At 38.5% G+C, this 13534-nt stretch overlaps 1 protein-coding gene across 1 annotated transcript in view; it reads left to right on the top strand.

The window, feature by feature from the left end:
* Positions 1 to 379: 379 nt before the first annotated feature.
* The window catches only part of LOC143121791 (globoside alpha-1,3-N-acetylgalactosaminyltransferase 1-like), a 52323-nt gene continuing 39168 nt past the window's right edge, over positions 380 to 13534 (top strand). Inside the window, exon 1 of the mRNA XM_076282382.1 lies at positions 380 to 550. Within this exon, the coding sequence (XP_076138497.1) occupies positions 495 to 550 (56 nt within the window). The 5' untranslated portion in view covers positions 380 to 494. The remainder of the gene's footprint in view (positions 551 to 13534) is intronic.

A 13534-nucleotide genomic window follows, 5' to 3' on the forward strand; every position in this document is an offset into this window, starting at 1 on the left:
ACTTTGATAATTTCCAAGATGATTTACTTAGATGATTTCAATAAAGAATTGCACCCATATACCACACCATACCTGCATGAAATCATTTACAGACATAGCAGACATAGAGCATGCACATCAAACTTTTCTGTAATCACTGTATACCTACATACCCTTATTGTTTTTATAAGTGTGTCCAAAGATCTTATCTTATTTTGTCTGAATGTAATATGTTCCTGAACAAAGCTGTCAAATGTAGTGTTTTTTTGCCCCTGCCCTTCAAACAGTGTTTGAACATTCAAATAGCTGGTGCCAACCTGCCAACCTCACACATACTGCATATCAAGAAAAGGCACCGAGAGGTTAGCCAAGATTTCATTGGATGGGCAGAACAAAAGGAGGTGTGGCTTGAGTCATCCCAGTTGACCTCCTCTGCGACAGCCCTAATTTATCTAAACTATATCATTTTGATTCCTTAAGAGCCAAGTGATCGTCTTGCCATCAGCAACAGAAACATGTACCATCTGAAAAATAATCTAGCCATTCTTGCCGTGATTTTTATAGTGTTTGGGTAAGTCATTTAACACTTTATTAGTTCATCTATTTCCAATAATTTATGTTTTTTTTCTGTTATCAGGCCTCACCTGAGTGTTCAAGCGTGTTTTATCATGGGTGCCATAAGCATATGCTTTTAGAACAAAGCAAAGGTTCTACCTTACAGACTTGGCAAGAATACTTTCTTTTTAAAATAATGTCTAATGTAAGAGTAGACTGCATTCCGTTCTATATTACTGCGCTACCATAACTTGATACAAAAGTTAAAGTAGCTGCGTCTCAACGTTGTTTGGCAACCATTTAGATAGAGGAAATATATTTCTTGGCGGAAGAATGATTATCTATGAATAAATCGTTACATTTCTCGTTGCTTTGCCTTTACTTTATGAAACTTTGCCAGGTATTTATAGCAACAGTTTTAGAAAAGCAATACGCCACTCGAGTCCGTAGGTTATGCTGATTCTACAACAGCTAAGGGGGGTTTTAGCTAGTGGATTTTACAACGGCATTGAACGCGATTCAGCCAATCACAATCAAGGATCGGAACTATCAGTTTTAGAAAGAGGATTATGCTTAGTGACCAGTAGAATTTATAGCAGAGATATCTTATGTTATGGTTTGAGTTGAACCATGCTTTGTTCCCACCATGAGGTATTGAGCATGCACAAAGTATCAGTGGTTCCATGGCAAATGTTTTCAACCTCAATGAATGCTTCTGAATACTTAAAGTAACTGTAGCACAACATATTCAGCATGTTTCATTTTAAGACTTCATCTTCAAGTCTTAAATATCAAAGTTATCTTCCTTTAACATTGATGTTGCAATACTTAGTACATCTGAATGCCTACTATCAGTACATGGCACCTGTATAACACGATCACGTTAGCGCGTCGTGCCTAACAACACCCCTTAGCTGTTGTAGAATCAGCGTTACCTACGGCCTCTCATTGCTTAATTAAGAAAACTTGTGAAAACTTTTGCCAACACTGTTAGCTGTGTGATTATCTCAGAGTTCTTGCAAAAGTTAATGGGAACACAGTGAAATGGTGACACCAAGGCATCCCATTTGCCTTACTGGTTCAGTACTTAGGTGGTTCACATTGATCTTACATGATTTTGTTGGATAAATTCATTGCTGTGGCAAAATGTCACCAACATAATAGCATTGTGTTTGAAAGAAAAACATGAGTTTGTTTTATTTCATGTTTTATGGTTTAGTTAAATTGGACACTAAATGTGCATGGCAGGTGGTACCAGTTCCTGCCATTATACAAATTCATGAAAGCATCAGGCTTGTGCAAAATTCAGAATTTTCGAATGGATCTCCATTCAATTCACAAATTGGAATTTGAATTGAATTGGCTCCGCCCCACAGGAAGTTGAATTGGAATTGGAATTGGAATGACAGGAAGTGGAATTAAATTCATGGCAATTCAAAGTAATTCCACAGTCACACAACAGGAAGAATGTGTTGAATCTCACATGCATTCAGTTTTGGGAAAGTCACTTTGCACTGTAAAATCGAATAGCTATTCTTACTTAAACTTTTTAGGTAGTATAACTCAGTTTTTGTCTTTTGTTGATTATTAGGGCCCGAGCACCGATGGTGCGCGAACGGCCTTGCGCACAGAGAGGTGCGAAGCCCTATTGTTTTTGGAAAGATTATTATTATTATTTGTTCAACTTTTTGCTATTTTTGAGGTGGTTAACATGGATGAAAAGTCTTGGAATTTGACACACACATCTGGTATCGCAATGGCTACACAGGCATAAAGGCTTGGCCCCAGGCGTGGCCCAGGGACTCAGTAGCGCCCTCTAGGTGATTGATCTAGTGGTTGGCACATACTTTCAGCTAGACACACCAAATTTGGTAGGTGTGTGTATCTCCCCAAGATGAACAACTTTCGTATGTACAATGCATTAGCCACGCCCAACAGGAAATTAGGTTTTTGGGATTTTGTGCGGACTAAAATGTGATGAATTGTGATGCCAAAAGAGGTGCTTCCCATCGGTGAAAACGCATGAAATTTGGCACACACGTCAAGAGGTACCGTAAATACACAGGGGAAAAGCCTTGGCACTGGGCGTTGCCCAGGAACTCCATAGCACCCCCTTATGTCACTGTGACTTGTGGTTGGCATATAGTTTTAGATACACACACCAAATTTTGTGGGTGTATGTAACTCCCAAAATCAATCAACTTTTGTATTAACATGCCATTAGCCACACCCACAGGAAGTGAGGTAATTGAGATTTTGTGCGTTGTGGACATGATCAATTTTAACATACTCCTCCTAGACCAGGGGTATTCAATTAATCTTCAGCGAGGTCCAGTTACAGAAAATTTCCTCAAACAAAGGTCCGGAGCATCATAATGGTTAACGTGTGTTTAGGCTATGTATATGTATGTATGTATAATATTAGGATGGATGGATGGAGCCTAGTTGTAGATAGATAGATAGATAGATACTTTATTGATCCCCAAGGGCAGGGTCGGACTGGGAACAAAATTCGGCCCTGGCAATTTTCTCCTGGACCGGCCCACTACTGGACCGACAACCCCCCACATACACACACAAGCCCACCGATACCAAAATCCCCCCCTGACCCCCCCCCCCCCCCCCCATAAATAAAACACACAGTATCATGCAGTATCACACAGTATCACAGTAGCAACACTTCATAAACTGAACCCAAACATTTAGATTTGGACCTATAGGTTATTATATAATCAGTATTATAATTTCTGTCAAATATGACGATCTCCATGCATGTTCAGTACCCTATATTTTTTGTGATGCGATCTGGGAAAACCCATCACATGGTGAAATTTTACCAACTTAAGATTCTGATACCACCTTAAAGCTGCTTTAAATGTCTTTTCAAATCTGTTTTCCTTTTTTTCATAGCATGTCTGTAACAAATGTTATCATTATCTGAAGTCAGCTTAGTAACATGGTTTTATGAAATGGAATTTTGAGAAAAACAGCTTTAAAGATGGACATTCTAAATAGAATCACCACAATCGAATATCACATGTTAAATTTTAATTACTCTATTATGGCACACACTTATTTGGCACCAAGCAAACACACAACACTCATTAATTAGATAAAAATGAAGAATGTATTTATTCATTCAACATTCAATGAATTGAATTTGTTTTACGTAACTCTTCCTCTTCTTTTTTTGTTTCTTTTTCTCTTTATAAGTTACTGTACATTATATATGTATTAGACAATGTCAGTATCATTCTGTTATTATACAGTATATTATCAAATCATGCAGTATACATATGCAGAAAATATAAAGAATATGCAGTATAACTACAGAAAATATCAGAAATATACAGTATATCATGACTTATTGTGAATTCAAAATGTAAAAGTTGAGGTATCAACACATATTCGATGTAATTATTGTTTTGCTATCATTCAAAGTATCATGAAATCATGCAGTAAAAATATCCAGAAAAGTATAAAAATATGCAGTATAACTATGCAGAAAATATCTGAAATATGCTGTATATCATGACTTACTGTGAATTCAAATGGAAACGTTGAGGTAACAACACATAGAATATCATCAAATCATGCAGTAAAAATATCCAGAAAAATATGCAGTATAACTATGCAGAAAATATCTGAAACATGCAGTAAGCTTATATATATATATATATACAGAAAACATAAAAATATGCAATATATCATGACTTATCGTAAATTCAAATGGAAAAGTTGAGTAACAACACTAACTATAGATTCAACTCTTGTATTCAATTAATCCTCATTCATGGTTACAGCCTGAGGGAGGGGGCAAACCAAGTCCTGCTTGTCCTTTGTCACAAATTCCCTTATCTCATTGTAAAGATACTGTTGCCTTTTAGCATCAAGCCCCTTTGGGAGGAGTTGATCAGGCAAAGCATTTGGGTCAAGTGCATCAAAGTCGACACCATTTCTCCCCAAGTCTTGGGAAACTTCCTCACTATTAAGAAATGTTTTCATTGTTACTAATGTGGAGCCCTGACAGAATAAGAAATGATGAAAGCTTTTAATGGTGGGTAATTTTCTGAAGTATGTACCCAAGAATGTGCTCCAGTCATACATGGGTACAAGAACAGTGCCATCCTCTCTACCACAAAGACATGGTACATTGACTCCAGATGGACTTGAGTTTTGAACTACTTGGGCAATGTCATCCAAGCAGTCAACCTTATTCCTCCTAAAATTTCTTTTAAAGAGCCCAAAGCACCAGTCACAGGAAAACTTTGTGTGCCCAGCAAGAAGGAAACTCATTTTGATTGACACATGACGACCTGTCAAGACACGCCACATCAGATACCACATCACAAAAGAGTTCTTGTTTTGTCCCGCGCAGTTATCTGCATGAAGGTGCATGTGCATTTCACCCAGTCCATAATTCTCAAGATATGAGTGTAAAAGGCTAATAACACAGTTGCTACCTTTACCAGTCTGTATGCATTCATCCAACAAGAAAGTAACCTGCTTTGGCAAGGCCTCACATGCTACACCAAAAACTCCACACTTACGTGGTGTTTTGAAATACATCGGCCCTGGTTGGAGGGGATCATTGGGGTAGTGAATCTGTTGTGCAAAGTCCATGCTATAATGTACCATTCCCTCATAGCTACAAGGAATGTGTGGACCTAACTCTAACCCAGCAGGCAAGTTTGCTTTTGAATCCTTACAAAGTTGCTGATAGTGTGTACGTTCTACTCTAGCCTTCTCCAGATGTTCAGTGGCCAGACGATGTAGCTCTACCTTTTCTGAATCAGCCTTATTGGCAGCCTCACTAATGTGTTTTTGATATTTTTGACATGTCCAACACAGGTCAGTTGCTGGCCGCATTGTGACAACAAATGGCACCACTTCCCGCCAGATACGGCGAAACGTAACTACAGAAACCACACGCTGATTCGCTGCAGCAACTGCCACACAGTAATCAGAGTACACCTTCACCTTCGTACAGTTAGTTGGAAGAAGTTTCAAATCACTCCTCCAAAAGCCTGGTACCCTCCCTGGAAGATGCATGCCATGAGTTTCAGCATAGTTTAAAATGAAATGTGCAACATACATATTGTCCTCTTTCTTCAGTGCATTAGGAGGCTGGCGCTTTTTGTTGCCATGAATTCGAGGAGTAACACCATGCTCCTTATAATGCTTAATAAGAGCATCTAGCTTGACCTGCCCAATGCCATGGAGATATTTGAACGTATCCCTGCATATTTTCTCCCCATGGTGAAAGAAATCAGTTCTTTGGGACTTCCGAACTGTCTTTTCTTTTTTATGGGTGCGGGATGTTAGCTGAGAAAGATGCATTCCACACGAGAGTTTAGCTAAAATGGCGATATCTAGCTCTTCCCTTGTCATTTCCAAGAAACAGTAACGAATCATCTGCAACTCCTCTTGCATGAAACGTGTTGAACATGGATGACCGTTATTGTATTTGCATGCACATACAAACTCTTGCACATCACCATTCTCTTCTTGATGTGGAACAGGTGGTAGTATCTCTGCTACATCTTCAATAATAGATGTGGGATGGTCCTCACCTGAAATGAGTAAGAATGAATAACTGTAATACATGTATTATATAAAAAAGGCTGAACTACATTATTATTAATAATCAACATTGAGAATCTATCACACAAGTATTTCACCATTGCAATATGTCTATGCCCATAAGACACATGTGTAGGCTACTACTATAGTAGTACTACTATTATTACTCAAAACAATTATCATCATCATCATCATGATTAGATTATTTTGTTTGACAAGGTGCGACCAAGTTAACTTTATGTTAAGGTGTAGCCTACTAATAAAAAAGTGAACATGTTATGTGCAGGTTTGCACAGCATGCTGACAAGCTATCGGATCTGGCTCAATCCAACATCTCTCATTCCCAAAATAAGATTTATATGTCTTACATTTCAATTGCATAATGTCACAGAGTGAAGAAACCGTCTTCACCGTCAGTAATGCAAGGCTACAGTCTTGAATGTCACTAGCATGGAGCAATCATGAACATCACCAAGTGTATTAACCTAGCAGCTAACGTTAATGCTACAGTCTGCATCTCGAACATTAACGTTAAGTCTCCGTTTTAAACTCACATGTCAACTGGACTTACATGCATAACCAGCCATAGTTTGTTGCTTTAACTTGACGTTTTAGTTTTAAGCCTTCGTGTCGCCATTCAAAAGAAATGTATAACGGGAACATGGTAACGTAATGGATAAAGTTACTCTGAATGAACAACCCTGATCTTCCAGGGAACTTTCTAGCCTGTCAGGAATAGCACTAGCAGCTAACCTACATCACGGTTATAACGTTACACAAGGAGATAAGTTACCAGAGGGGGATTTTAAAATTAAGTAAATTGTTTTATTGTTGTTTTATTACTAGTGCAGTCTCTGGATGTTTTAATCGTAACGTTACCTTGTAGGTTTTTGATAACTAGTCTTACACTGGTCTTTCAAAATAGCAAGCACCTTATCTTACATTAAGAATAGCATGGCTAGCTTACCTTCATCGGACTCCTCTTCTTCAGTAAATTCATTACAATCCGATCCTTCGTCATCTCTTGGATCTCTGGATGTGAAATAATCCATGATCACATCGTTCAGGGCAGTGGCATCGCCAGGATTTAGCAGATTGAGACGTGCAGCATCATTTAAGTGAGCAGCTACCTCAGACTCCCTTTTCTTGAGCTCCGCCATCTCTGTAGACTCTCACAAGACTGACATCCTCACGTAACGTTAACGTTAGGTTTATCAAAACATATCACAGTGTTACAATGTATATATGGCGGGAACATGTGCATTGATATGATTTCATTCGTGTGGTTACTTTATGGCTTTGATTGGTGAACCGTCTTTGTAGCCTAGTGTTTATAGCCTGGCAAAAGCAAGTTATGGGAGATTTTTTATGCACCTCCGCCGTTCGCGGTTTCAAATGTAGATGATCTTTCAGGCAGCTTGGCCAATATAAATCAATTTTTAATGTATAAAACTAGTGAATTTCACCTAGATATTTTCAGGACTTATAGACAAGATGTTATATAATAATAATTTAATGAAAATACAATTTTGCCAAATAAATGACAACCGACCTATTTTTACTATTTCCTCGAAACGTGACAGCGCGACATCCGACGGGTTTTCCCAGATCGCATCAGTCAAGCAGTGACATGTGGTTTAATCAGTGTTGGGCAAGTTACTTCAAAATCGTAATATATTATGTATTACTTAATACTGTCATTTCAAAGTAATTCATTACATTATAATATTACTGTCTCTGAATTGTAAGGCATTACACTACTATTGTATTACTTTTAAGTTACTTTTACCAAAATATCTGGAAATATGGATTTTGAATTCTAAATGCAGTTTATTATGCTCAATGCAGCTCATTGCACTTCTAATGGAGGGTGATGTGGTACAACATAATGACTGAGCTAGGCTTAAGGTTAACAACAGTAGAATGCAATAGGTGCAGTGATGGCTCATGATGCAATACAAGGAACAATCATAGCCAGAATTTTGTTAAAAGAAGACAAAAGGTCAAAGTCTGGTCAATTGTGATAGAAATGCTGTAACTTTAGGCTTCGGCCTACTCATTAAAATCAACAGAGAGCCCACTACCTGTATATTGTAACCCAAAACTTAAAGACATGTCAAGATAGGCTACACAGTGCAGCTACTGGCCATTGTTGTGCCCTAACTGGTGAAATACAGTATTAACCTAAGTATGTCATTATATGGCCAGCTATAAAGATGTAATCTGCCTGTTCCCAGGGATGGGTAGTATTTCTAAAACATGTAATATGTGTTTCAAATGCAAAATAGTATTTTGTCATTTGTATTTTATTGGGTTGAAGGAAATGGCTCTGTATTTTGTATCAAAATACTTTATTGGTGTGTATTTTTGTATTTTAAAAATACTGCAAAATACTATAGGTGAAAAACACAAAAAAAGTAGATACTACAGACAGGTGTAATGAATAATTGGTAATTAGACAACAATGGTTTATGTTTATCACAATCAGCTAATGTGAGAACAGCTGTGTTCAACACTTACAGCTTTTCAGTGACTGCTATTGCTGAAGCATCAGCTCTGGTCTGAAGCACTGGTGTGAAGTGGTACGCAAGTAAAGATGAGCAAGTTGACCTGTGCAAGTTCACATAAGGACACTGACAAAGGCAACCATGTCCCATTGTCTCCATGCCAATCTTTAACAGAAAAATGTCAGATATCTCAACCACAATGACATCAATAGATGGTAAGGTGTTGAGTGTGTTTGAATTCCCTTCCTTGTAGCATCTTTTAGTGGGGAGAAGTTCACCTTGTTTAATTAAATAACAATTATATTTCCTTATTAGCTGCATACTTGAGGTTGGAGATATTAAGGCACGTCAAGTCTCTCACATACTGGAACTTCAAGATACATAGCCGTACATAACCTGTGACGATATATGCTAGGCCTAAGTGACTGACCTATCTGGGTACGTTTGGAGATGCCTGACGAAATCAGACATTGTTGAATAGGCATAATTTATCCTGGTGCCATGCACCTTGCATGTAGCTGTTCGCTTATTTCCTCTGTGTACGAAGTTATTGTAACTGAAAGTAACGATAAAAGGCACAACTCCGGGAGGACTGCTTGTCGCCATGGTCAATGCATTTTTGTTCCATTATGTGAGAGATGCACATTTTGCAAAATTAGGCTACCTTAGTTACTAACCAGTTGACTACCAGTTGATACTTTTTACGTGCATCGACTCGCGATTGATTGTGCATCTAATGTAACACTTGGTGGAGAGACTTCCACTTTTCAAGTTCCACTTTCACTGTCGTTGTGAGCTAAAAGGCTACTATATGGGAAATACTTTGAAGTTCCAAAACATGAATATGTTTTCTTTAACCTGTGCTACACTTTTCCATCAAGTTGTGCGAAAATTGTAGGTACCCGGAGTTTTTTTTATGTTGACCAGCCAGCAGAGGGCACTTATACAGCCCATAGGCTACCATGCATGGACTCGTAGGCTATATTTCCCCACAAACCAAGCGGCTGCTTGGACAAATCCACTTGAGGGGTGGGGCAGGGGGGCGCGATCGTAACACACACTGAACCTGTCATGAAGAGGCCAAAATGATTGACCTGTCACCCCCAAATCCAAATGGATGCAACTGCATTTATAGGCTAAGCCTAGGTCTACATTACGGGCCGCAAATAGGCTAAATAACTTTAAAAAAAAAAAATCCCGGAGGTCACCGGCCCACATGTGGACCGGCCCACCGGGCATTTGCCCGGTTGTACAGATTACCAGTCCGAGCCTGCCCAAGGGGAAATTCAAGAAATAGAAGATTGTAGGCCTAGGCCTAATGTTTAATGTGAAATAAAATAAGTAGCCTAAAAGGCAACATTCGAAATGAGGAGAAATAAGGCAAGATAAGAGTAGCCTAATTGGGGAGAAAAACTGAGTAGCCTTGGCTATTTTTAAGATCTTAACGTGCACTTAAAATAAAATTTGAGCTGAGACAAGGATGGATATTCCACAGCTGGTTCCTTGAACCCATTAATCAGCAAGTTTAATTTAATTGTTTTAGCTTTTTTTTATGTTGACCCAGGAATATCACGTTGTTGGGCAGTGAATGCATGTAGGCTTAACTAGATTGTGGTGGATCAATCATATTGCCTTCTTAAATCGTAAAATATTCTGTGGTCTCAGTTCACTGTTGAATGGGCCTAGCCTACCCTATGCTTGTTCAAAATATACGCTTTGTCTAGTAGAGGTGCTTCAAATTGGCGCTTAAAATCGCCTGTCTCAGAATATATAGAAGAGGTCCAGGGCAATTCCGCGCAAAACTGTCACATCCATATTTAGTTGGCGTTACGGACGTGACAGTTTTGCGTGGTATTGCCCCCGTATCGTTATATAAAGCTCTGTTCTCGCTGTCTAGCTTTCTCCTCTTTGAGCAATCGATGATTTGAAAATAACTTACTTATCGTTAACTTAGATATCTATCTAATTGTTTCTCGGCCCGTCTCCTCTCCTCGCTCGTTTCAGGCTATCAGTCTCTTCTCCATAGTAGGCTACTTTACTCACTGACTCGACTTTATCAGAATTCACAGATTTCACTGGCTGAGTAGCAGCAAGCGAAATGATGGTTCCTGAAGCTCCTGAAGTAAATGCTGTTATCATAACCAACGAAACATTTAGCGCAGCTTTGAAATCTTACTTGAAACTCTAAATTAGGCTATTATGGTCTGGGTCTGGATAAGATCACGTCACGGTCCGGACTCGGACCGCGGTCCGCCATTTGGTGATGGCTGTCCTAGACGGTTGATCCGATTAATGTCAAAGTTGGTATACATGACGCCAAGATGTTTCTGATTCTAAATTGTGAAGCTTTTTTTGATATGTTGTAATTTGACGAAATGACGAAATTATTCATTTTAATACCGTTCCACATAAACAATAAATGTGTCATTCACCATGCATGGCTTGAAATGTTTTAAATTTCACAGGTCATTGAACATGCATGTTTGGCATAGCGCCACCAACTGGCAACAGAAAGAATGACAATTATACTGATGGCACATGATCAATTTGAACATACTCCTCCTAGACGGTTTGTCAGATTCATGTGAAATTTGACAAACATTATGCCAAGATGTTGCTGATGTTAAATTGTGAAGGGATTTTTGATACGTTGTAATATATTATGGTTTCAATATCTCACCACATAAACAGGAAATGTGTCATAAAGTCACAGTGCATTGAATGAATGGTCTGAATTTTCTCAGGTTAATAGATATTATGATTATGATGACATCCAGACACAAAATGGGCCTGTCTGGCATAGCGCCACCACCTGGCTAAGCAGGAAATGTGCCAGAAATGGATGATGCCTTAACTGATTAATCTAAAACTTTATAAAATATTGGATATTATTGTGATGATATTCACATGTGTAATTCACATGCCTAGCATAGCGCCACCATCTGGCCAAGCAGGAAATGTGCCAGAAATGCTCTATGCTATGAATGAATGGTCTGAAACTTCTCAGGTTAATAGATATTATGATTATGAAGATATCCAGACACCCAATGGGCCTGCCTGGCATAGCGCCACCACCTGGCCAAGCAGGAACATGTGCCAGAAATTGGCAATGCCTTTATTGATTGATCTGAAACTTTACAAAATATTGGATATCATTATTGTGATGACATTCACATGTGGAATCCACATGCCTAGCATAACGCCACCATCTGGCCAATCGGGAAATGTGCCAAAAATGTTCAATGCTTTGACTGATTGATCTGAAATTTTACACAAAATTAGATATCATGATGATATGCATATGTCTTATTAACTCATTGAGTGCCAAAAACGTAATATTACGTTTTTCCTTCCCATGCGTTGAGTGCCAAAAACGTAATATTACATTTTTAGCTTTTTTTTTTTAAATTACGAAACTAGACACTCTAACACACCTTATATGTGATTTTGGGAACTCTGTGATGAATGGAAATGAAATATATGACGATCGTGAAACTCATGAAAACGCACAATCTGGAAATTTTATCTGGACATTTTATCATAACTCGGTTGCCGCTTTGGGTCGAATCAGTGACTCATGCACGTCAGGTCAAAACCAGGCCATTTTCGTGGGTCTATCACTAGGTGGCAGTCTCGCCAGGTCTCGCTGATCACTTCCCGGACAGTTTACACAAGTAAGTAACAGGCAACACTTCATATTTCATCAAAGACGTTATATCTCCATTTCTAGAAAAAAAACAGCGATTTTGATGAAAACTAGCCACTGTTTAGCTTGGGATTTCTCAGGAACAGAGACGTGTAGAAATACACGGTTTGCACCCACCGAGAGCTTAAAGTCTCACCTTTTAATCGAGCTATCGTATGTGTTCATAGCTATAACACAGAATATGCTGTGGCTGTACAAAAATCATCAACAATGGTCTAGATTGCTGGCACTCTAGGACAACGCTTCCGAAAACAGCTTGGCATTCAATGAGTTAACATGCCTTTCATAGTGCCACCAATTGGCAAGAGAAGGAATGTGTTTTTTCCACATCTGAATATTACAATCAGATTCATCAGATTAATCAGATTAGGTGTATATGACATCCAAACACCCAATATGCCTGTCTGGCATAGCGCCAACAGCTGGCCAAAGTCAGAATAGTTTTTGGAATTTATTTACAAAATTTTAATTAAATATCTTTATTTTGATGATATTCACATGTGTAATTTCCATGCCTAACATAACGCCACCATCTGGCCAACCAAAAAGTGCATCATAAACGTTCTTTGCTTAAAATGAATAGTCTGAAATTTCTCAGGTTAATATTTATTATGATTATTATGACACCCAATGGGCCTGCCTTGCATTGCGCCCCCACCTGGCCAAGCAAGTATATGTGCCAGAAAATTAAATACAAAAACAAATAGCACACGCATCAAATATGTACATTTCACAAATGCACCATGTCAGTGCTTTGTTGGATTCCGAAATGTCACGCGTTACGGAACAGAGGTGCTCGGGCCCGCCATTGCTGCTTGCGGCTATATTGTTGATTTTGCTTTTTGAGATTACTTGGCTAAAAGGAGTAATTTAATGTTGAGGTGGAAAAGTAAACATGATCATTTAAATCATGTAAACTATACTTGAATTGCTTAAGTTTTGCTACACTGTGAAGTTAGTTAGTTAGTTAACCTTACTTAACCTGTTAGTTAACCTTAGTTTAAAAAAACATGCAAACCGATTGTCTTGAAATTACAGACTAATCTGGAATTAGTGTTAATTTCGTCAGATGAGATGAGAGGAAATATGTTCGTCAACGACCTTTTTTTTCATGACTAAGACGAGACGATGACGAGACTGCAGTAATGTCCTGAAACACTGACTAAGACTATCTTAAGATGCATTATTGTTGACGAAAAAAGAC

Source organism: Alosa pseudoharengus, unplaced genomic scaffold, assembly GCF_046254945.1.
Source record: "Alosa pseudoharengus isolate Yale_2024_CS ecotype anadromous, Long Island Sound unplaced genomic scaffold, YU_APseudo_1.1 YU_APseudo_1.1_scf_13, whole genome shotgun sequence".
NCBI classification, from domain to species: Eukaryota; Metazoa; Chordata; class Actinopteri; order Clupeiformes; family Clupeidae; genus Alosa; species Alosa pseudoharengus.